Source organism: Eschrichtius robustus, chromosome 4 (assembly GCF_028021215.1).
Source record: "Eschrichtius robustus isolate mEscRob2 chromosome 4, mEscRob2.pri, whole genome shotgun sequence".
Classification (NCBI taxonomy): Eukaryota; Metazoa; Chordata; class Mammalia; order Artiodactyla; family Eschrichtiidae; genus Eschrichtius; species Eschrichtius robustus.
Genome location: NC_090827.1, coordinates 70,839,021 through 70,863,347, shown reverse-complemented (window position 1 = coordinate 70,863,347; position 24,327 = coordinate 70,839,021). Strand labels below are relative to the sequence as shown.

The window sequence follows — 24,327 nt, the reverse complement described above, 5'->3', positions numbered from 1 at the left end:
AGCCATCCAATATGATACTGTCAAAAAAGAAAGGCTGGCATTGACTTAATAATTCAAACAGAATTGATACGGAAATTCTGTGCTAAGTACTTTGATTTTATGACCTGAAACTAATCAGTTCATGTAAACTTTAATTACCTCAATATTACCTCCAAAAATGCAAACTGTTTGAACAGTTAATTTTTATTCAAAGGGAAAAAATTACATTTATAGTTTATAGCACTTTCCTTGAAATCTAACTTTATGACAGAAAAAGCAGTGGTTAAAGTCATGGGTAGATTGGAAAAGGACTGGAAGTAGGTTCCAAGAAGAGGAGAAGGGAGGGTGCTGGGAAGGAGTAAAGCTCAGAGAATAGCCCAGAAATTAAAATGTGGGCTCAAAAATTGGTAAAAGTTTTCTGAAAGATGTTGATTAGGTCATGAACACTTTTAATGGACCAGAAAGAACATCCTTGAGTTCTAAAAGCATAACTGAGCTTTTAAAAATAATTGAAATCAATTTTATGATCTGAAAATTATTATAAATCATCTGTTAAATCTTAGATTTGTCTTCTTAGCTCACTAGCTTAACAACAGCTCTAAGAGGAGTAGTCTCTCCTCTGCTAGTTAAAAGCCCCCCAGTTTCTTTATTGCCACTTCATTCTCTAACCAGCATAATCATTTGGGTAGAAAAGTGATTATTGATTTTTAAAATACTAGGTTATATTATTATCCAAGAAGGAGCCGAGCCAAGGAACATTAAACTTGATAGTATCTGAAAGTTATATGCATAGTTTTATTCAATAGATTTTGCAATGTCTAAGCACGTCATCCTACTCATAGAACATTATATATTCATCTGAAATCTTTCTCTAAGCATGTTATTATATGTAAAATATTCCTACTTGTAACATTGTGTTGACATGAAGCATTTACCTTACTAAATATTTATCACCAGGCATGTTTGACTTTAGGTTGGCCAGTGGGAAAAAGTACAGATAATGAAGAAGTATTTATCATTGACATATATCAAGATAGTCATTCAATATGTGTATGGGGAATGCTCTGTATGTTATATGTTCTGTTGTTAAAGCTAAGAGCATATTTTATGTGTATGTATATCAGAGACTGAGGGCTTATTGTATCATCATTTCATCACCCAGGAACCCTATGACTGGCATAAGATTATCACCATATATAAGAATTTGGGGTTGAGCATAATTTTTTTGGTTAAGGAGTTATCCATTCCAGAGCTTATATAAGAGAACATCAGGACTGCTGTCCTGTTATTTAGAAAATATAATTGAAGTCTAATATGGAAATTAAGTTCTTACTGGAACCAAAGAAGTATATATAATAACTTCCACATCTAGAGATTACCTTTTATCATAATTTCACCCACTAGAAGGTTACAATCAAAAAGACAGCTAATGACACATATTGGTGAGGATGTGGAAAAATCAGAATCCTCATATATTTCTGGTGACAATGTAAAATGGTGCAGCTAACCACTTTGGAAAAGAGTTTGACAGATCTTCAAAATGCTAACATTAGATATCGAATGACCTAGCAATTCCACTCCTAGGGATTTACCCAAGAAAAAATGAAAACATAGGCTCATTCAAAAACTTTCACATGAATATCCATAGCAGCATTATTCATATTAGCGAAAAAAGTAGAAACCCCCATATCCATCAATTGAAGAGAAGATAAACAAAATGTGGTATATCCGTATGATAGAATATTATTTGGAAATAAAAATGAAGTATTGATACATGCTACAAAATGAACACAATTTAAAAACATTATGTTAAATGAAATAATCCAGTCACAAAAGACTACACATGTGTGATCCCATTTGTACTAAATGTCTAGAATAGACAAATTCTTAGAGACAAAAAGTATAGTGGTTACTAGGACTGGGGAGAGGGTAGGGAAGCCATTACCATACCAAGGGAGTGAATTTGGTAGAGACAATGGAGGATGGCTGTAGATAGGTACAAGTTTTCATTCTGATGCCATGAAAATATTCTAAAATTAGATTACAGTGATCATTTCCCAACCTTTAAATATACTAAAAGCATTGAATTATATACTTTAAATGGATGATTTAGAGTATATAAATTATACTGCAATAAAGCTGTTTAAAAATACTAAAATTTTTACTAACATCAAGAGATCACCTTATATTTGGAAAGATCTAGTATTTTTACTTGCGGCATATTTCAACAATCTGTGCTTTATGTACAGCATATAAATTTCTCATCTACTCATTGAGAATTTATCATTGTCAACAAAACTATAGCTTTTATTTATTTTATAGCTTGTATGTTTATTCTTTTTGAGAAACACATATTAGGTTCAGGGACTTTGGAGTCAGGTAGACTAGAATAAAATTCAGGCTCAACTAATTATTAGCCATGTGGCTGTGGGCAAGTCAGTTTGACTTTCTAATCTGTAACGTGGGGGTTATTATATAAGTACCTTGCAAAACTACTGCAATATTTTAAACTGTGTGTGTATGAGTAAATACATATGTATATGTATGTGTATGTGTGTGCATATATATGTATATATATTTAAGTATGCATGCATGTAAAATGTTTGGCATGTATAAGCATTTATTAAATTATAACTCTTATTATTACTGGTACTATTACTTAGCTGATACAAATGAAGGAATACAAACTTTATGATTAGCAACATTGTTTCAATTATAAAATAAATTATATTAAAAGCATCCATTTATAAGAGTAGTGATTACAATTCTTATGCTACTGCCTCCTGTTATTTCAAGCAACATGGGACCATGGGAATTATTCCAACATTTAGTATTAAAAAATTATAGCAGACAGCACTTTTCATACCTTTGTAGTCCACCATAAACTTATAGGATGTATTTTGCTGAAGAAATAATGAAACACTTATTTTTAAAAAACATATTGAGGGGAATTCCCTGGTGGTGCAGTGGTTAGGACTCCATGCTCTCACTGCTGAGGGCCCAGGTCCAATCCGTGGTCAATGAACTAAGATCCCGCAAGCCATGTGGCACGGCCAAAAAAAAAAAACAACAACCATATTGGGTGCATGAAGACAACCTAACCTATATTTGATGTATGAGATCTAGTTTTGTGTTCTAAAATTCAAAATTGTAGCTGAAGCACAAATGCCAGTCTTGAGTACCAGTGATCACACTCCATTCCTGCATTACTCTGCCAATCTTTTTTCCAGTTCATGCACTTGCAAAGTATTTCAATATTAGATGCATGAGTGTGCTGTGATACAAATGTCATTTAAAAACCCTTAACAGATGTATTATGCAGAAAGCTTAGAACTAGAGTAGAGTTATTATGCTTGAAGTGTGTATCTGTCCCTTTTCCTCTTCTCTTCCTTCTTTCTTGCCCCAATTCTCTTTATTCCTTCTTTTTTCTCTCGTTCTTGCCAGATATTTGTAGTACAAATATAGAAAGATCTGCATATGCTACAGAGAAAAGAAGAATATGTAGTTTACAAACTCTCATAAACAACCTGATATAATTAAACCCTATAAATTTCATGGTCTATCAGTCACAAAGATTGTTTACTGGTTACATTTAATACTCAACAAGGATAGTTTAGTCTGTGATTTAGGTCCTGTAGAAAATGAAGCAAGTATCATTGTTAATTTACATTACTTCGAAGAATTGGTTAATGGTCAGATGTCCGCTTTGGTAAGAGTGAATTAAACAGGCAAAAAAACACAATATCCCAAGGCATCTTAATGGAACAACATTAAACTAACTTTGAATAAGGAACTACACTCTGGTAGTGTTACTGGTACCTAAAAACATTATAAAACATATGTTTTAGGTGACATTTATATATGTTGGTCAATTGGTCTTACCACTTTTTAAAATACAGAGCCATGCCTTTTTAAAATGACTGATGATAGAAAAATGGTGAGGAGTATTTTAGTAGGAGAAGAGAATTAGCTTTAGAAGCATGGTTTTCTGTTGTCCTGTTTTGAGAAATTAATTAATTTCATTATTTTATTTTTCTGTTTTCTGAGTAAACCTAAAGGTAGTACTTGCTTAATTGGTAATTAACATTTTTACAGGAGACTGATCCAGATTTCAACACCTTTATTATTATTTAATTTGCAGTAATGTTTCTTATATTTTGGAAGAAAATAATTCTGGAAGAGCATAATAATTTATCCATGCAGATTAGTATCAGTTGTTTAGAGTATTAAACTAATAAACCTGAATTAATGTAGTAAGACTTTATCAAATATATGGCAATATATGCTGATTTTATAATTTTTTAAAAATTGCTACAAAAAGAATTTCAGTGACATCTTTGTATAGGTAAATGGGAGAAAAAGTCAAGGTTTATGGTATGTGACAAGTTCTCCTTTGAATTCCAAAATATATCTGGTCTTGTAAGATTTTTCAGTCTTGATTCAAATAAGCATGTAGTGTCATCAGAATGCATTTGCTCTTTCAACAGCAGGTTATCTCTTTTATTACAGTACTGATATAAACATAATTTATAGATTTTATGTATATGATAGAAGTTCATTTAAAAAAAGAATTGATATATCTTAAAAATTAAACAAAAGTAGCCTATTAAAATTAATGATTTCACAAATTAAATGATGCTTAGTGGATAAAGGCAATTTTCAGATAAATTGTATTTTTCAATGGCAGGTCTATCTGGCCATTTGCAAGTTGGACTTTATTATGTTTAGTACAATGAGCTGTTCCTTTATAGCATTTGTCTCCCCTTAATCAGTGGTTTTGCATTGTATCTAAGTGACAATGAATGGTCTAGACTTAGAGAATACTATGAGGTAGGATGTATGTGCCCAGGCATGTAAAAACACACACATAATACAGTCGGCCCTCCGGTTCCATGCATTCAGCATGAGTGGATATGGAGGGCCAGCTGTAAGGCACTTGAGCATCCATGGATTTTGGTATCCACGGGGGATCCTGGAAACAATTCCCCATGGTTTCTGAGGGATGTCTGTACTCTCCCTCACCTTAAAGCCAGGCTGAATTCTTTCAACATTGGCACAGGAAACTCAGGGCACAAATCACACAAGCTTTTAAGGTAGTTAATGGGAAAGAGGAAATACAGAAAGTTTTGAGAAAGCCAGCATGCGGCCAAAAACAGCAGGTATGGCCATATGGCAATTGAATTAGAAAAGGGATTCTTGCCACACTGTGGTCCAGAAGGTAGTCAAGCCCAGGCAGCCATCAAGGAGAGAGGATTTATTTAATACATGTTAAGTGTTTCATATCGCCTCTTTCACTGTTCAGTTCCTCAGAGAATTGAAATCTGTTGTACCGAATAGATATTGAAGAATTTTCTTACAGAAAAAAACAATAACTTCTAAAGTAATTTCACTTCTACATTTAGAGATCACTATGCCAAAAGCACATTTACTTCGAAATAAAGCATTTGCAAAACAAAGACCTTTTTCAAAAAGTATAAAAGTTTTGTAAGGCTAAAATTTAATGACATTATTTTATTTTAACAACACATTTGGTGAAATTATGTAAATTTTTTAAATTCCCTACTTTATCCAAGACATTCTGTAATATTGTAATTAAAATTGTTTGTCTAAGAAGTCATTAACCTGTAGAATAACAGTTTTCAGAAATTCTTGAAATACATTTTCCTTTGAAAACAACTTGCTGAAAATGTGTTTTGGTTCTCAGATTAGCTCTCTAAAACTCATCTGACCTACAGAAGAACAGGGGCTGTACTATTAACAGTCATTCTTAAATGTATTATTAGTACATCATGCTGTTACAATTTCAGCAACATTCTTGGACTCTGGTGTATGTGTTTGTGTGTATGTGTATGCTTTTGTATGTTTTAATTTGGGAATATGTCTATGCTTTGTCCTTTATTGTCCTTATCTTGAGGGAAAATGTGGTCTTTGTTGAGAACCCAGAGAGACCCATAAATATTTCCCCTTCTCTGGTCTCCCCGCAACACACACACTCCTTTGTCATTAGGGCGGTAACAAACTAGCCTCTGGTCAGAACGAAGACAATGTTCATATTTCAACCTTTGTGTTCTCTGGTTTGTTTCTGCTTATTGGCAATACCACACTTATTTTCCATGACCAAATTTTTTGAACAACAGCACAGCAAAAAGATAACCAATTACTCAAACAAACTAATGGCTAATAGTTTAAGTATTGATTGCCTCCCTAATAACATTTTTTCAAATTGGATTATTATGTTTATTTTGAATAAAGAGAAATTATATATCTATGTAAAAAATATGAACTTGTAGTCAGTTTCTGATTGGACTGCAAATATTATACTCCAATTGAAATTAGTTTACATATATTTAACTTAATAGAATAAGGCCAGATTTTCTTGTTTTGAAATCACTTTTTTTCAAGGCATTTGGTTATTTCTTTACTTAAAAATTTAGCTTCTAACCTTTTTAAAAAAAAATTGAAGTTACATAAAAGTAAAAAAAAAAACATAATAAACATCACTGCCTCTATCACTCAAATGTTAAAACTATTAGTATTTTGGCACATAGCTTTCAGTAATTACTAAAATAAAGCACATGGCTAAAGCCCCTTTCGTGGGCTTCTGGTCCTCTCTACTCACATACGAGAGGCAATCACTAATCTGAGTTTGATGATCTTTCCCATTTCATTAAAAAAAACTGCATACATATATGTATCTGTCAAAAATATGTGTATTATAGTTCAAAGATGTATAGATTCTTCACTTTACTTTTTCACTAAACTTTGTTACTGTGGTCTATTCTATTGACATATAAAGATCTACTTCCTCCCTCTTGACTATTTTATAATATTTCATCATATGAATAGGGAACATTTTATTTATTTAGTCCTGTATTGACATAGATAAAGTTCTTTCTACATAGCTTTTCTGGTATTCCATTATTGCTGAGGTTTAAGTAACAGTTACATAATAATCAGAAATATTTACATACTTTGGATTTGCTCTTTTAGACCACTTAGCAAAGCACTCGACTGTTTTCCACTGGAGATGTTTTCTTTTTTAATTATGCCTCAAATATAGCCAAATGGCAAATAATTCAAGATATGATTTTTAACATAAAATGTATTTTGTCCAAAATTTACATTAATCTTTCTCATAACTAGTCACTTCCATTTTGTCTCCCTGTCATCCTGAAGAATGAAAATGTAATTTCCCAGAGACTTTAAGAATTGAGGGAGTATTAAATGTAACTGAAATTAAGTGATTAATAATTTACTTTTGGGTCATGAATCAACTTCATGGGATGCTAAGGATAATTTGCAACCCCAGAAGCACTAGCAGTAACAATGCACTTTTTAAGACTTAAGAACTCTCAAAGGTTGGCTGCCCAACCTAATTAAACTTCAGTTTTCTGATACCAAATTTATTTCTTCTTTGTACTGAATTTCCTCAGATCTTCTTGACAGGAAAATGTCACTTTACCTGACAGCTGATAGACAGGTTATGTGGCACCATAATTGGAGAGAAAAAGATAGCTTAAAGCTACTCGATTTAATGGCTATGTGTATGGCTTTTTCTTTCTTTCTTTTTCTTTCCTTTTTTTTTTTAAGGTTTCTATGACACACAAAAGGCCCTAGCATATAGGCCCAGTGCCATTTTTTTCCTGCTTCCTCTAGGAGTGATTATCTTACTCCATCAATAGTGCTGTCAGAAATTGGGCACATAATTCAGCATTTAAATGAACAAGCAATGTAATATTTCCTGTCTCCCAGTGGAATGCTTTGCAGCTCACATTCTTCTCTGTCACTCGCTCACTCTTGATGTATGTCCCATATCCAGTCCTTGAATGCCTTCTCTTCCTTGTGTTTCATTGCAGATGTTGGCTCCGACTTGACACCTACTTCATTTGGAGTTTTATAGGACCAGCGACCTTGATAATTATGGTAAGAACTCCTAATTAACTATGTGTTTCCCAGATCAAGAAATAAAACTTTCACTATCCTCATGCTGTCTATCTTTAATTTACATAGAGTAATTTGGGGAAAGCATGTACTTATTTGACCCTATATAACTCAAGCAATTAGACACTCATTATAGTCTACTTTTATATTGTAAAATACTTAATCAAAACCCTTGGGAGAAGAAAACATGCATTTGCAAGTACTGTGGCTCCTCAGGGGCCTGATCTAGCATAATCCATTTGGTTTTATAGGTTTTAAACAGTGATGACTTTGTTTGACAATAGTACATTTTCTTTCTTTTTCATTTGGATAATTTGAATTATGAATGGAAACAGAAATTGGAAATGTGGCAAAACACCTTCCTGTTCCTTCCAGTTTTGTTTTTATATAAATCTCAAAAACTTTAAAATTTAAGAGGATTTCACTTGAGAATGATAAGTAGGTTAGGTAAACATTCTGGAATCATACTTTCTTTTTTTTATTTTTAAATGCATAATATCTTGATTTCAAACATGAATTATTTATCCTAATTGAGATACTATTGGTGGTATCATTATTTATATACTTACCATTTTAAAATACAAAATAGCCCGAAGTTCTGGAATATACAAACGAAGCAGGTGACAAGGACAATTCAACATGTGGTTTTTCTATACAGTTAACATATGTGTGATATTTGAAATTTACACTGGAGCTTTTATTTTGTTTTGTTTCAAATCATATGTTCTCTCTTGGTCCAGTGATATAACAATGTCAGTGGGGGTTCCCTCTACTTTAATCCTAATTTGTTGTAGCATCAAAATTTAACCAGCATTTTATAATCCTTTTGATCTAGCTATTCAAAAATATTATGATTTTTGTATTTATGTTTCGTAATGTAGTACTTGAACAGTAAATCAAGGGCCATGTTTAAAGGGTAGATATAGTAACACACCTGGAATAATTACTGTCTTTTTTAAAAATATATACTTGACTTGGCTTTGTCTTGCAGTTTCCATATCATCATTCCAACTGCTGCTGATTTTGTATGTGTGTGTATTTGGCATAGCAGTGCTTTGTAACTCATTGGTATCCCGAGTTCCCAAACTGGCCTCTTGCTTTTACTAAAACACTAGGCAGTCATGTATGATCCAATTCCTTTATAAGTGTAGGAGAGCTAATTTCCCAGAAAAACTCATCTGTCATAGAGAATACACTGACTTTTTTTCTACTCCAGTTATGCTATATAACAGTACCTTTTACATTCCAGCTTAATGTAATCTTCCTTGGGATTGCTTTATATAAAATGTTTCATCACACTGCCATTCTGAAACCTGAATCGGGCTGTCTTGATAATATCAAGTAAGTGATTTTTCTTTTTGTTTTCTTTAGTCTACCTTACTTTGATACACTAAACTATCCCTACTTTTCATTGTATTGAAATCTTACGGCAAAATGATAAAGATCAATGTGTTGTCGTTGCTGAATAAGATCATTTATTGACTACTGAGGTGACTTGATCTGCCTGAAAATAAGTATAGTGAAGTTCTGTCTTCAAAGAAACTTTTCCCCCTAAATTCTTATTTACAGTATGATAAGTTTTTATTAGATGCATTTATTTATTTTGTCCAGGAAACAAAGTTGCAGTGTCTGGGCAGACTGTTATTTGTTAGAGCCATAACCACACCAGTACTCAACACTCCATCTCTCCCTTCAGAGCAGTGTGAAGAGAGTGAGATGGTGGCACCTGCAAGTACCAAAAGGGGGATTTTTACACCAGAAGAGAGGAACCCTGAAATTATTAACCTGGGTTTTTGCAGAGGAGCTATTGTACAGCTGCCCTTCTCTCCTCCCGAGAGGGAAAAGGATACCCCAGCTCCCTAATGTAAAATCCTATTGTATACATATATATGGCTCCAGCTTGTACCCCCTTTGAAATGTTAACATTTACCTCTTGGGAAGTAAATCTCTCCATAAGACTGTCACTACCTATTCAATCATCTTTTAATTCCCAAGGTTTATCCTTTAACCCAAATTCTACTTTTTTATGCTCAAAAACCTGTACCATGCAGAGATATGAAAATATCCACAATCCTCTCCTCACTAGTAGTGCTTCTTTTATATATATGCAAAAAGAAGATAATTTGCATTTTCTGGGAAAAAAAAAATAGTTCTTTAGTGTAAACAAAAATTTTGTCTTATTCCCTTAGAGGCTGTGACACTTGAGAAAGAGTAATGTGAACATGTACTTTAGTCATTAATATATATTCTACATTAAGTAGCATTTGTATATGATTTGCCTGTGCTATGTGTTAACTTGGTTAAATGTTTTTATTTAAATGAATGCACTTTCAGAAGTTCCATGAGGTCACCTGTGACTTTCATGTGCTACTGACATTCTCCTTGAACTACCTCAGATAGCAGCTATGTCACCCATTTTTCATCCTCCTACATTCAGTGCCTGACATAGTTCCTTGCCCATAGTAGACCCTCAATGAATGTTTATAGAATAAAGTAATACATTAAAGACTGTAGTGACAGAAGTGTACTGACATTAAGTATTTAATTTTGTTTAAGGGGTCATCTGTCTACATTAGTTGGAAAGGTAGCTAAAGAAATAGAAAAAATAATGTAATGGAGTAAACTAGAAGTTATCTACTATGAGTAGTAGTCTTTTGTACTTCTTAATATTACTTAGCTGAGTCATTATACTGTTGAATTATGTACAACTAGATTGCCCTTCTAAAATGTAGTATTAGTTCCTTGGACCGTTTGCTCCTGATGATATTGAATTTGGATTGTTAAATAGGCACATAAAATATAATTTCTTTGTCTTATCATACTTCTACTCACTTTAGTATAAACTGCATCTTTATATCTATTATTGTGTAATATAAAACAAAATGCATATAATACTTTATTATCATTTTTGTTATGCTTTTAAAGTACTATCAGAAAGAAGTGAATAATACTTTAATATTTATGTAACAGCTTTTACCACATTAAAAATTTCAAAAAGGCCTTGTACTTAGTACAGTCACATATTTAAAAGATAGATTTGTATTCTCATTATTCGTATGTATTTCTTTAGGTAATATGGGTTGAATCTCTGTGATATTACAATTTAGAAAAACAAACACAAAAAAGCTAATAATTACGTGTAATGATATGGATGACATCAAACTTTATATTACAAAGCAAAATAAAGCCTTAAATGAGGCTGTCTTGATTTGAATTCTGTCTAAACTGCTTTATAGTTTATAGCCTTTGGAAAGTTTATTTAACCTTGCTGAGGCTTCCTATCCTCTTTAAAATGGATATAATAATGAAACATACCCAGCCATCAAATGAGCAGAGGTATGTAATCAGCCTTTGATGATGCTTCTTAAGGAAAAATCAATAAGGCTCAAGGAGAAAAATTAAGTAGCTATTAGAAAGAATATGGAGGGTGGTTTTAAGATGGAAAAAAAGGGGATATGGATATGCTGATGGGAAGGAACCAGTAAAAAAGTGGTTAGAAACAGAGGAAAGGAAATCAGTGTTATAGTCATGACCTGAGGAACTATAGGGAATGAGATCCAGAATAGCGGGAGAGTAATTCCACTCCATTCAGTTTCATGAAGGACACTTTTCTACTGAGATAACAGAAGCCAGCTAGAAGGATCCTTTTCTACTCAGACTAGATAAAATAAATAATAGGCGTGATGTAGATATGTTGGTGGAACCAGGGTAGAGCAGTAAATTGAGGGATTTCTGCCTACTCTCCTCTACAAAGTAGGAAAAATGATCATCTACAGGATATGAGAGCATGCAGGAGAGAGATAATAAGAGAGAAATCTCAAGAAAATAATCCTTAGAACTTTCCAGAATCTGAAGGACATTTCATTTCATTTAAAATATGTTAACTATTTAATAAGTGCTTATAAAAAAATCACCAGGGCATAATTGATAAGGAAAGAATTTAAGAAAGGTTTAAGCAGAACACAAAATCTGGCATCCTTTTTGTTTTTAACAAAAATAAGGATCTGTATAATATGAATTTTTAAGTGATATGGGTGATGTGAGAGTATTTTAAAGGCATAGCATCATTTATTTGCAATGTCTTCTCTTTTTAGTACAGGGAAAGGGCATAAAAGTTAATAATGTTTTCTTGGGGGTTTTTTGTAGTTTCGTAAAGTGATGAATAAGATGCACCACCTTGGGCAGTTTATTGAGAAAATAAACTCACCATATAAGGCCTTTTGCTAGTCAGTGTCTTTCTAAAACAATTCATTCGTTCATTTATCAAATATTTTTTGCTTTTATTATATACATTCTTTCACATAGAATTATCTTCTTTATCTAAAATGTGTTTGCTTCTCCCCATGTTCACTACCACCACTTCCTTTTTTGGCCACCATGAACTTCTTCTGCAAAGCTGCTTCAGTGGTCTCCTGACATTTTTCCCCATACTGATTCTTGCTCCTGCCTTCATTAGCTAGAGTGATCTCTTGAAAAGTTTAAATCTGATCATGCAACTCTCTTGGGTAAAACTCTTCAGTGATTTCCAGTTACTCTTACACTAAAGTCCAGACTTCCTACCATGGCCTACTTAGCCTTCCTGGTCTAGTTGTTCCTTTTTAAGCCATGTGCCCCTCTGGCCATCCTGGGTGTACTCACTTGTGCTTCAGGTCTTATCCGCTGCTACTCTACAGATTTTCTTTTCCCTAACACTGCATGGCTGACTCTAATTTACTCTAATTAATTTAATTATTATTTTTAAATAATGTAATTATATTTTAATTTTAAATTTACTTCACAGTCATCATAATAAACACCTTTTGGTATTAGTATAAAGCATTCATTTCGTTGGCTCATTACTATATTAATGATATACCCTGGGAAAAAATAATAATAAATTCCTGTAGTTAACGTGATTACAGAGGAAATGAGGTACTCCAAGCCTCAGATTTAACTAAAAATGTACTTAAAACTAAATAATACATTTCAGTTTGCTGTTTGCTTACTTATCCTTTGTCTTCTTTTCATCAAAATAGGTAATTATATTTGGAGGAAAAAAGTAATTCCAGTCATTTGAATTTTCTGATTTAATTTCAAACAAGTTGAAATTGGAGCTTACAGTAATCATAGCAAAAATCTAACCTAGTTCTTAAAAAATAATATAAATATAAATAAAACAATTAATGAATTGTTATCAGTACAAAATTAATTTATAGTATCGCTGTAGTATTATGACAGTTAGAACTTTAATTCTTGAGGAGCATTTATAGCACGCTTGACATTTAACTTAGAAATAAAAATTGATCATTTCTGTAGTTACCAACTACTTCTCTTGTTGAAAAAATATTTAACAGCATCACAAGTACTTTGCAGAATTAAAAGAAATAATAGAAGCTTTTAGGGCTAAGAAAGAAAATTGGTGCCCGTATGGAGAGACAAGGAGTCTACTAAGCTTCCCTTTCCTATGTCTGACCCTTTGCCTTTTTCCAGGGACAGACTTCTGCATCCAAGATTCTGATTTTGACCTAGTCCAGTTTTCCAGTTTCTGGTATCTCCCCTTAACTTGGGTTTTACATGAGTGATGGGCTGGCAAACACAATGTCAGATGGTTTAAAGAAACACCTTTCACTTTCCTTCCTTCCTCCCTGTGCTCTAATTGCTAAAGGAAGGTGTAGTGCTAAAGAGGAGCAAAAACTCATGTCATACACAATTTCAGTTTGAATTTCAGCTCAGTCCTGTGATGGTTATATGATCTTGCAAGTTACATCATGGCTCTCAGTCTCAGTATCTCCTCAGAATTGGGAATAATTGATTCTACTTTGTACAGTTTTGCTATAATTAAATATAATCATATATGTATAGCATACAGCTCATAATTTAGTATTCATACAGGATGGTTTGATTATTTTTAACCACTCTATGTGGAAATATATTGCTGCCTTTGGTTCTCTGTGTTTTCCTTAGTGAAATTTGCTCAACCTCTTATCAAAATCTCATTAGAATTTGCCTGGCTTTGTTTCTTATGTAGTGTCATAAAGAATTTGCCTGATATGATCCTTTTTTTTTTTTTAAGCCAAAGTTATCCTATTATGAAAGAATTGGCTCTAGGAGTGAAATGCTCATTTGATTAATAAATAGCAAGTTCTGTAGTTAGCTCTAAATTTAAAAAAAGAAGTGTCTCAGTGAACTTGGACACCTGCCATACATAACGAAATCTAAGAAGGCTTCTGAGTAGCTTCAGGGATGAATAGAAAAATGTTTTGCCTTACCAGTATCCATAATAACTTATTTATTCCTTAAGAAGGTAACGTTTGCTTTGTACTGTGTTTCCAGATATTGGTAGAAACAGTTAAGTAATTTAGCTTGACTAGTGTTACATTAGTACTTCATGGAGTTAAATGTGGTAGGGTTCTAAAAAATTGAAGGTGGAAAAGCAGAATGATATAATCCTGAAAAATGCAACAACATCACAAAAAAATTTCAATGCTTTAATTTTTCTTCTTTATATTAATATATTAAGATGGAATTATATATATATGGCCTGCTTTTCAAAATGGTAACATTTTTATACTGTAGTCAGAGCAATATCTTAAAAAAAGTTTGATCCTTTATGAGAACAGTAAACCTAGTTCTGAATTATACTTAATAAAAATATTCATCCACTTCAATGTTTTCTGGATGAGTTTTGAGGAAAATATTTATAGTACTTTCTCATTCTTCTTAAAATATTAGCTAGTGATATAAAAAGGTTGAAATATTGTTTTGGGTTTTTAAACAGGAAGCTCAGTATAGTTTATATAGTCCATGCCAACTTTTAAAAAAAAACTTATGTCTCCATTCACTTGACTTTATTTGTTGTTTACCTTCCACCACCAAAACTACTCAATTTAAATGAAAACATCACAAATTTCTAATTATTTTAAAATATTTCTAAATATTTAGAGATGTGTTTAAAAACTGTCACGTCTTATAGAAAGATTACAGGGCCAACACACTATACTGAAGATGTGTTTTTTTCCAAGCCTTTTTAATCAAATATACTTTTCAACACCCACACACACATTGAACACTTTAGTTCTTTTTTTTTTTTAATTTTATTTATTTATTTATTTATTTTTGGCTGTGTTGGGTCTTCGTTTCTGTGCAAGGGCTTTCTCTAGTTGCGGCGAGCGGGGGCCACTCTTCATCACGTTGCGCGGGCCTCTCACTGTCGCGGCCTCTCTTGTTGTGGAGCACAGGCTCCAGACGCGCAGGCTCAGTAGTTGTGGCTCACGGGCCTAGTTGCTCCGCGGCATGTGGGATCTTCCCAGACCAGGGCTCGAACCCGTGTCCCCTGCACTGGCAGGCAGATTCTCAACCACTGCGCCACCAGGGAAGCCCAACACTTTAGATCTTCAGTCAGAACCAATAATTGATTTATTTTATTCATTGTTATAAAATACTTTTTAAGAAATTCTGAAAGGAATATCATCTGTTATCTCATTTTCCCCACCTTTCCTCCATTTCCTTGTTCTGTGGTTAAATATCACTGGAAATGCGCCATAACGTTATCATAAATGATGCAGGTGTATTTGAAAAGTAATACAATCTAAACAGCACTGTTTGGAGCCCTGTGTATTTTTGACACCACTAGAGTCGCTTAGGTATTAGTTAGTCCTTTGCTGATTAACTTAATTTCAATTTACAAGCATTTAACAATCACTTCTATGGAAAATGAACTGTAGCCACTGGTTCACGAAGCTGTACATTCGCCAAGTGTTGTTGCCAATCTCATTGTATTATGTGCTTTACGCTGTAGTTTTAAGTTTTCTGAAACGTTAAAAGTGTTAGTCTCTGTTTTGAGGCTTTCTCTTTAAAATGCATTCAAATCCCTATGTGATCTTTCTAGGAACCAGGTGTTTTATGCATCACTGTATTTGGCATACTTCATACTCTGTGAGCTGACACTTGAGAAAAAAACAGTTTGAAGGATGACTGTCATAGGAACACTGGAACTGTTAAGTGTTATACCTTGAGATCAAATAATTCTTTCACTTTTCCCCAAAATAATTAGGTTTATATCAGAATTAGGAGAGTCAATTGCAGCCTAAGGATGAGAAAGCCTAAGAGACTACCTAAGGGAAAAATAATTCTTCTTTATGAGAAAAATGTAAAATTTAGCAGCTCCTGTGTTCTTTTTATGTGGCTGGACTCAGATTTCCTTTGTATCCTATATGAAATGTGCAGTCAGCTTTGGGAAAGCTTGGTAATCAGAATTGTATTATGAAACCAAAATTTCTGAAGTAATCGTACACACAACAGCAAAATTAATCTAAAATAAGTAGTCATAATAAGGCTGTAGTTTTTCCCCCCAAATAGTTAAGAGCAAATATTCACTTAAACTTTTATAAGAGTGGAAGAAATCTGAGAATAATTATAATTAAATAATATTTGTATTCCATATTATTCACATACTTTATTTAATTTTTATTGTATAAACTTTGATATGACTTTTTGTCCTTTATTCATTAATTTATTTAATAAACGAGAAGTGCTAAAATCTTGGATATGTTTTGAGGATAGAACTTACAGAATTGCTAATTTATTTTACGTAGACTATAAGAGAAAGGAGTGGAGTGTGATTCCAAGGTTTTTGGCTTGCAGTACTGAGATATGGAACTGTAGAAAAAAATCACATTAGGGGTAGATTAGGAGCTTTGGGGGAAGTGGTTAACAGCATAACTTTGAAAGACTTACTAAACATTACAGTGTAGATGCTGAGTAGGCAGTTGGAATAATGAAAGCTGAAGATTTAAATCTGGATTCATTGGTATATAGATTTTATTTTATTTTATTTTTGCATTTAATGGTTTTCAGGTTTTATTTATTTTCAGTATTGATTTTGTTTTATATGTCTTTATTACTTTCTATAATGGCAAATGATCCTGGTTTTTAAATTTATGACAATGATATATTTCCTTTTAAAACATAAAGCAAAGTGAGATATTTTGGGGAAAAAAAGTAATAATGTAAAGGTGGTATACAGATATGACAAAAATTTGAGATAGTGATTTTCCAGCCAGACTGGTTTCTGTCACTTAGTCACTGTATGTTTCTGTTAGGATAGCTTTGCTATGAGTAGCAAATGCTGACCAGTATAGGGCCTAAATCATAATGATGCTGATGATTTACAGAAACCAAAACCCAGAGGTAGGTGGTTCCATAGTTGGTTTAATAGCTCGGTAATGGTAGTAAGTACCTAAGCTCTTTCCATCTTTTATCATCCTTAGCATGTTGGCTGTTGTCATTCACAGTGTCAACGTGTGGTCCAAAGATGGCTCTTTCACCTCCTACCATCATATCCTTTAGCAATTGTGTTCAAAAGCAAAAATGAAGGGAGAAAAGAACGCTTTCCTCAGAAGCCTTTTCTCATGCCTTTCTCTCTCATGGTCAGGGTAGAAGATATTTCCCAGAAGCTCCTTGCTCATATCACATGTCTAGATCACATGACCACCTCTTAATGCAAGAGAGTCTGGGAAAGCAGGGATCTGGCATAGGGGACTGGCTCAGATCTCTGTGGGCAGGAACAGGCCAGTTTCAATATTTGCAGAGCTCAGGGCAAGAGTACAAAATGATAAATTAAACATATCCTAACCTCCTACTCTAACAGATATACCTTGAAAACCACCTGGAAGGCCAGGATTGAATTTAGAATCCTTCAGTTCCCTGGAGTTCCATGTCAGGATATGGCCATTGACTCACTACCCATCTTCCTTCTCTTCCTACCTCGACTTCCATCCCACACCATGTGGGGCCTCACACAGGCATGGGGACACTGCAACCAGCACATCCAACTTGTGTCTGTCTCTCCCACAAACAGCCACTCCTTGGCCACCCCTCAAATGTAGGAGTGTGGGTACTGGCTACAATCTTGGGAGAATGGGTCACAGTAGATTTTGTTTTAAACCCATGTGACTGGATAAAATAAAGGGATTGATATAGACATATAAAAGAAGAAGACCAAGGACTGAAACTCCGGGTCACTCTAACTTTTGAGATCTTGGAAATGCAGAATCTACAAAGTAGATTTAGAAAGAGCAGCCAGTGAGATAGGAAGAAAGTTAGAGATCCTGGAAGCTAGGCAAATGAAGCATTTCAATTAGGATGGGGACTTACACTTGACCACTGGATTTAGCAACTTGGAGGTTCTTGTGCCTTTGACAAAAGTTGTTTGATGAAGCCTTATTAAAATGGGTTGGAGGCAGATGGGAAGAGAGGAGTTAAAAACCACATGTAAAGACATCTCTTTTCAGATCTTTTTCTGTAAATAAGAGCTAAGAAATATAGTAGCTGGAGAGAAATGTTGGATCAAGGGCATTTTTCTGTTTTGTTTTGTTGATTGGTTAGTTTTTAAGCATGATAGAGATTACAGCCTCTTCCTTTTAATCTGGTATGAATAGACAATTAGTTGATGCAGGCAAGAGAGGGGAAAATTGTGTGGTTTCTGCATTTGAGTAGGCAAGGGAAGATGGGATCTAGTGTACAGGTGAAGGTAAGAAGGAGTACAGACAAAACAGTTCATCCTTTATATGATGAATTTATGACTGAGTTCTGTTAACTTATTGACCAGCAGATATTTTCCTTTAAAGTAATGCAATAAGTTATCATGACTCATAAGCAGTAACTACTCATTGTGTTCAGAAACATTCATCTACTTGGAAAGAAAGTTATATCATCTTGAAAAATACAATGTTATTACAAGATTTCTTTAATCCTCTATTTTCCCTTTTACATTAATATATATTAATGTATATACTGTTATAAATTTAATATTCTGCTTATAAAATCTATATCTATATGTAGGTATGTTTGTATGTATGTATATTATATAATATGCATACACTATATATAACCTATATACTTTATATAAAATGCAAATGTCCAAATACTTTGTTGATAAGTAAAAATATTTTATATTTTGAACATATTTAGTAACTTTTATGTGTATTTTTCATTAATTTAAGAAACAAAATCAATAGATCATACAGTTTGGAGAGGATTAATCGTCAATAAAAATTACTTAAAAAACAAAACTCCTTTTCCTTCAAGAAATAATGATACACATTTTTATACCTGAGACAATATTTTAGTTAGCTATCTTCCTGAAAATAAAATACAGAGTTATATATATATATTATAAAATTTTATCAAATATACTTTATAGGATAGCTGAGTGCTAATATACCTTTTGGGATATAAAATGAACATTCTTATTCCTCATAAGTGACTGATTATATATGCAGAAAAAAACCCTAAATGGAAATGTACTAAAAAGTTAATAATGGTCACGTTTTAGTGGCAAGATTGCATGTAACTTAAAATGTTCTTTTTTATGCACTTGTGTGGTGTTTTCTGACACCAATTTCATGTTGTTTTTCCACACACCAGCTGATTCTCCAACACCAACTAAGTTTCCAGCAATTCAATTCGATTCTGACACTAACCCATAGAATTAGAGCAGATCCCACAGGTTAAGGGCTCCCCACTGCAGATGCCAGCCACAAACAGAATGCCCAGGCTACCCACACTTCTGCCTGGAGAACTACAAATTTAGAGCTTCACAAGACCACCTCTCAGGTTCAGTAATTCACTAGAACAAATCACAGAACTCAGGAAACTGCTCTACTTACAACCGCAGCTTTATTAAAAAGGTATAAAACTTAGGAAAAAACAAATGAAAGCAATGCATGGGGAGAGGTGGAGGACTAAGATTCCATGGCCTCTCTGGGCTCCACCCTCCTAGCCCTTCAAAGTGTTTGCCAAACCTAGAAGCTCCTTGAACCACATCTGTTACGGATTTTAGAGGAGGTTTCATTACAAACGCATGATTGATTAAATCATTGGCCACTAGTGATTAAACTCAATCTCCTCCCCCCTCCCTTCCCTGGGCATGGGGTTGTAGGTGGGAGCAGGACTGAAAGTTCCAACCTTCTAATCTTGGCTTTGTTTCTCTCAGACCACTTCCCACCGGGGAGCTACTTAGCCCCCACTACCGTCTTCCATTACCTCTAGGCACCACCCCCACCCCCATCATCTCACAAGCATACAAAAGACACTGTTATCACTCCAAAGATTACAAGGATTTTAGAAGCCCTGCACTAGGAACCAGGACAAAGACCAAATATTTGTTTCTTTATTGTACCACAGCAATCTGAATTTTTGAAGTTGGTATTATGAATATATAGTACTCTTATAAAAATTTTTTTCTTCAAAATTGCTTGCCCTACATTATTTCCATAAACATATTAGTAATAGAATAATCTTAAAATGTCATTTTTCTGCAAGTCATTCTATATTTCTAACCTCTGAAAAAAGTTTCCAAAAAATCATGTCTAATTGTCTATTGTTAATTGTTTACTGTGGATATAGCCACATAATGAAAATTCAACCAAGTCTGATGAAAATGGGAGCATTAGATTACTGTAGTTCATTTATCTCCAAATTCTTTGACAGTTGGAACTCATTTTAAGGTTTTTAATTGCTTTTGTTTATACCACTGAAACAATTAATGTAAAAATCTAGTTATGATTTGGGGATAAAAAATTTTTTTAACTTATTGTTTTTATTTTTTTCTTCATTTTTTTTAATTTTTAATTTTTTTTTGAATTTTAGAATTTTATTGACTTTTTTATACAGCAGGTTCTTAATAGTTATCCATTTTATACATATTAGTGTATCTATGTCAATCCCAATCTCCCAATTCATCACACCACCACCCACCCCCCACCACTTCCCCCACCTGGTGTCCATACGTTTGTTCTCTATAACTGTGTCTCTATTTGTGCCCTGCAAACCAATACATCTGTACCATTTTTCTAGGTTCCACATATATGCGTTAATATACGATATTTGTTTTTCTCTTTCTGACTTACTTCACTCTGTATGACAGTCTCTAGATCCATCCACGTCTCTACAAATGACCCAATTTCATTCGTTTTTATGGCTGAGTAATATTCCATTGTATATATGTACCACATCTTCCTTATCCATTCGTCAGTCGGTGGGCATTTAGGTTGCTTCCATGATCTGACTATTGTAAATAGTGCTGCAATGAACATTGGGGTGCATGTGTCTTTTTGAATTATGGTTTTCTCTGGGTATATGCCCAGTAGTGGGATTGCTGGGTCATATGGTAGTTCTATTTTTAGTTTTTTAAGGAACCTCCATACTGTTCTCCATAGTGGCTGTATCAATTTACATTCCCACCAACACTGCAAGAGGGTCCCCTTTTCTCCACACCCTCTCCAGGATTTGTTGTTTGTAGATTTTCTGATGACACCCATTCTAACTGGTGTGAAATGATACCTCATTGTAGTTTTGATTTGCATTTCTGTAATAATTAGTGATGTTGAGCAGTTTTTCATGTGCTTCTTGGCCATCTGTATGTCTTCTTTGGAGAAATGTCTACTTAGGTCTTCTGCCCATTTTTTGATTGGGTTGCTTGTTTTTTTAATATTGAGCTGCATGAGCTGTTTATATATTCTGGAGATTAATACTTTGTTGATTCATTTGCAAATGTTTTCTCCCATTCTGAGGTTATCTTTTCGTCTTGTTTGTAGTTTCCTTTGCTTTGCAAAAGCTTTTAAGTTTCATTAGGTCCCATTAGTTCATTTTTGTTTTTATTTCCATTACTCTAGGAGGTGGATCAAAAAAGATCTCGCTGTGATTTATGTCAAACAGTGTTCTTCCTATGTTTTCCTCTAACAGTTTTATAGTGTTCAGTCTTACATTTGATCTCTAAGCCATTTTGAGTTTATTTTTGTGTATGGTGTTAGGGAGGGTTCTAATTTCATTCTTTTACATGTAGCTGTCCAGTTTTCCCAGCACCACTTATTGAAGAGACTGTCTTTTCTCCATTGTATATCTTTGCCTCCTTTGTCATAGATTAGTTGACCATAGGTGCATGGGTTTATTTCTGGGCTTTCTATCCTGTGCCATTGATCTATATTTCTGTTTTTGTGCCAGTACCATATTGTCTTGATTACTGTAGCTTTGTAGTATAGTATAGTCTGAAGTCAGGGAGTCTGATTCCTCCAGCTCCGTTTTTATCCCTCAAGACTGCTTTCGCTTTTCAGGGTCTTTTGTGTCTCCATACAAATTTTAAGATTTTTTGTTCTAGTTCTGTAAAAAATGCCATTGGTAATTTGATAGTGGTTGCATTGAATCTGTAGATTGCTTTGGGTAGTATAGTCATTTTCACAATGTTGATTCTTCCAATCCAAGAACATGGAATATCTCTCCATCTGTTTGTATCATCTTTAATTTCTTTCATCAGTGTCTTATAGTTTTCTGCATACAGTTCTTTTGTCTCCATAGGTAGGTTTATTCCTAGGTATTTTATTCTTTCTGTTGCAATGGTAAATGGGAGTGTTTCCTTAATTTCACTTTCAGATTTTTCATCATTAGTGTATAGCAATGCAAGAGATTTCTGTGCATTAATTTTGTATCCTGCTACTTTACCAAATTCATTGATCAGCTCTAGTAGTTTTCTGATGGCATCTTTAGGATTCTCTATGTATAGTATCATGTCATCTGCAAACAGTGACAGTTTTACTTCTTCTTTTCCGATTTGGATTCCTTTTCTTTCTTTTTCTTCTCTGATTGCCGTGGCTAGGACTTCCAAAACTATGTTGAATAATAGTGGCGAGAGTGGACATCCTTTTCTTGTTCCTGATCTTAGAGGAAGTGCTTTCACTTTTTCACCATTGAGAATGATGTTTGCCGTGGGTTTGTCGTATATGGCCTTTATTATTGTTGAGGTAGGTTCCCTCTGTGCCCACTTTTTGGAGAGTTTTTATCATAAGTGGGTGTTGAATTTTGTCAAAAGCTTTTTCTGCATCTATTGAGATGATCATATGGTTTTTATTCTTCAATTTGTTAATATGATGTATCACATCAATTGAGTTGCATGTATTGAAGAATCCTTGCATCCCTGGGATAAATCCCACTTGATCATGGTATATGATCTTTTTAATGTGTTGTTGGATTCGGTTTGCTAATATTTTGTTGAGGATTTTTGCATCTATATTCATCAGTGATATTGGTCTGTAATTTTCTTTTTTTTAGTATCTTTGTCTGGTTTTGGTATCAGGGTGATGGTGGCCTCATAGAATGAGTTTGGGAGTGTTCCTTCCTCAGCAGTTTTTTAGAAGAGTTTGAGAAAGATGGGTGTTAGCTCTTCTCTAAATGTTGGAGAGAATTCACCTGTGAAGCCATCTGGTCCTGGACTTTTTTTTGTTGGAAGATTTTATTCACACTTTCAATTTCATTACTTGTGATTGGTCTGTTCATATTTTCTATTTCTTCCTGGTTCAGTCTTGGAAGGTTATACCTTTCAAATAATTTGTCCACTTCTTCCAGGTTGTCCATTTTATTGGCATAGAGTTGCTTGTAGTAGTCTCTCAGGATGCTTTGTATTTCTGAGGTGTCTGTTTTAAATTCTCCTTTTTCATTTCTAATTTTATTGATTTGAGTCCTCTCCCTCTTTTTCTTGAGGGGTTTATCAGTTTTGTTTATCTTCTCAAAGAACCAGCTTTTAGTTTTATTGATCTTTGCTATTGTTTTCTTTGTTTCTATTTCATTTTTTCTGCTCTGATATTTATGATTTCTTTCCTTCTACTATCTGTTTTGTTTGTTCTTCTTTCTCTAGTTCCTTTAGGTGTAAGGTTAGATTGTTTATTTTTGTTGTTTCTTGAGGTAGGCTTGTATTGCTATAACTTCCCTCTTAGAACTGCTTTTGCTGAATCCCATAGGTTTTGGATCATCGTGTTTTCATTGTAATTTGTCTCTAGGTATTTTTTGACTTCCTCTTTGATTTCTTCAGTGATTTCTTGGTTATTTAGTAACGTATTCTTTAGCTTCCATGTGTTTGTGTTTTTTACTTTTTTTCCCCTGTAATTGATTTCTAATCTCATAACATTGTGGTCAGAAAAGATGCTTGATATCATTTCAATTTTCTTAAATTTACCAACGATTGATTTGTGACCCAAATGTGATCTATCCTGGAGAATGTTCCTTGCGCACTTGAGAAGAAAGTGTAATCCGCTGTTTTTGGATGGAATGTCCTATAAATATCAATTAAATCTATCTGGTCTGTTGTGTCATTTAAAGCTTGTGTTTCCTTATTAATTTTCTGTTTGGATGATCTGTCCATTGGTGTAAGTGAGGTATTAAAGTCCCCCACTATTATTGTGTTATTGTAGATTTCCTCTTTTTTATCTGTTAGCAGTTGCCTTATATATTGAGGTGGTCCTATGTTCAGTGCATAAATATTTACAATTGTTATATCTTCTTCTTGGATTGATCCCTTGATCATTATGTAGTGTCCTTCCTTGTCTCTTGTAACATTCTTTATTTTAAAGTCTTTTTTATCTGATATGAGTATTGCTA

General features: G+C 33.7%; 1 protein-coding gene across 6 annotated transcripts in view; it reads left to right on the top strand.

Annotated features, from left to right (window-relative positions):
• The window catches only part of ADGRL3 (adhesion G protein-coupled receptor L3), a 563,136-nt gene that overhangs the window by 480,468 nt on the left and 58,341 nt on the right, over nucleotides 1–24,327 (top strand). For all 6 annotated transcript variants that reach the window (XM_068542874.1, XM_068542873.1, XM_068542871.1 and 3 more), the window contains 2 exons: nucleotides 7,836–7,902; nucleotides 9,170–9,261. In XM_068542874.1, the coding sequence (XP_068398975.1) occupies nucleotides 7,836–7,902; nucleotides 9,170–9,261 (159 nt within the window). The remainder of the gene's footprint in view (nucleotides 1–7,835; nucleotides 7,903–9,169; nucleotides 9,262–24,327) is intronic.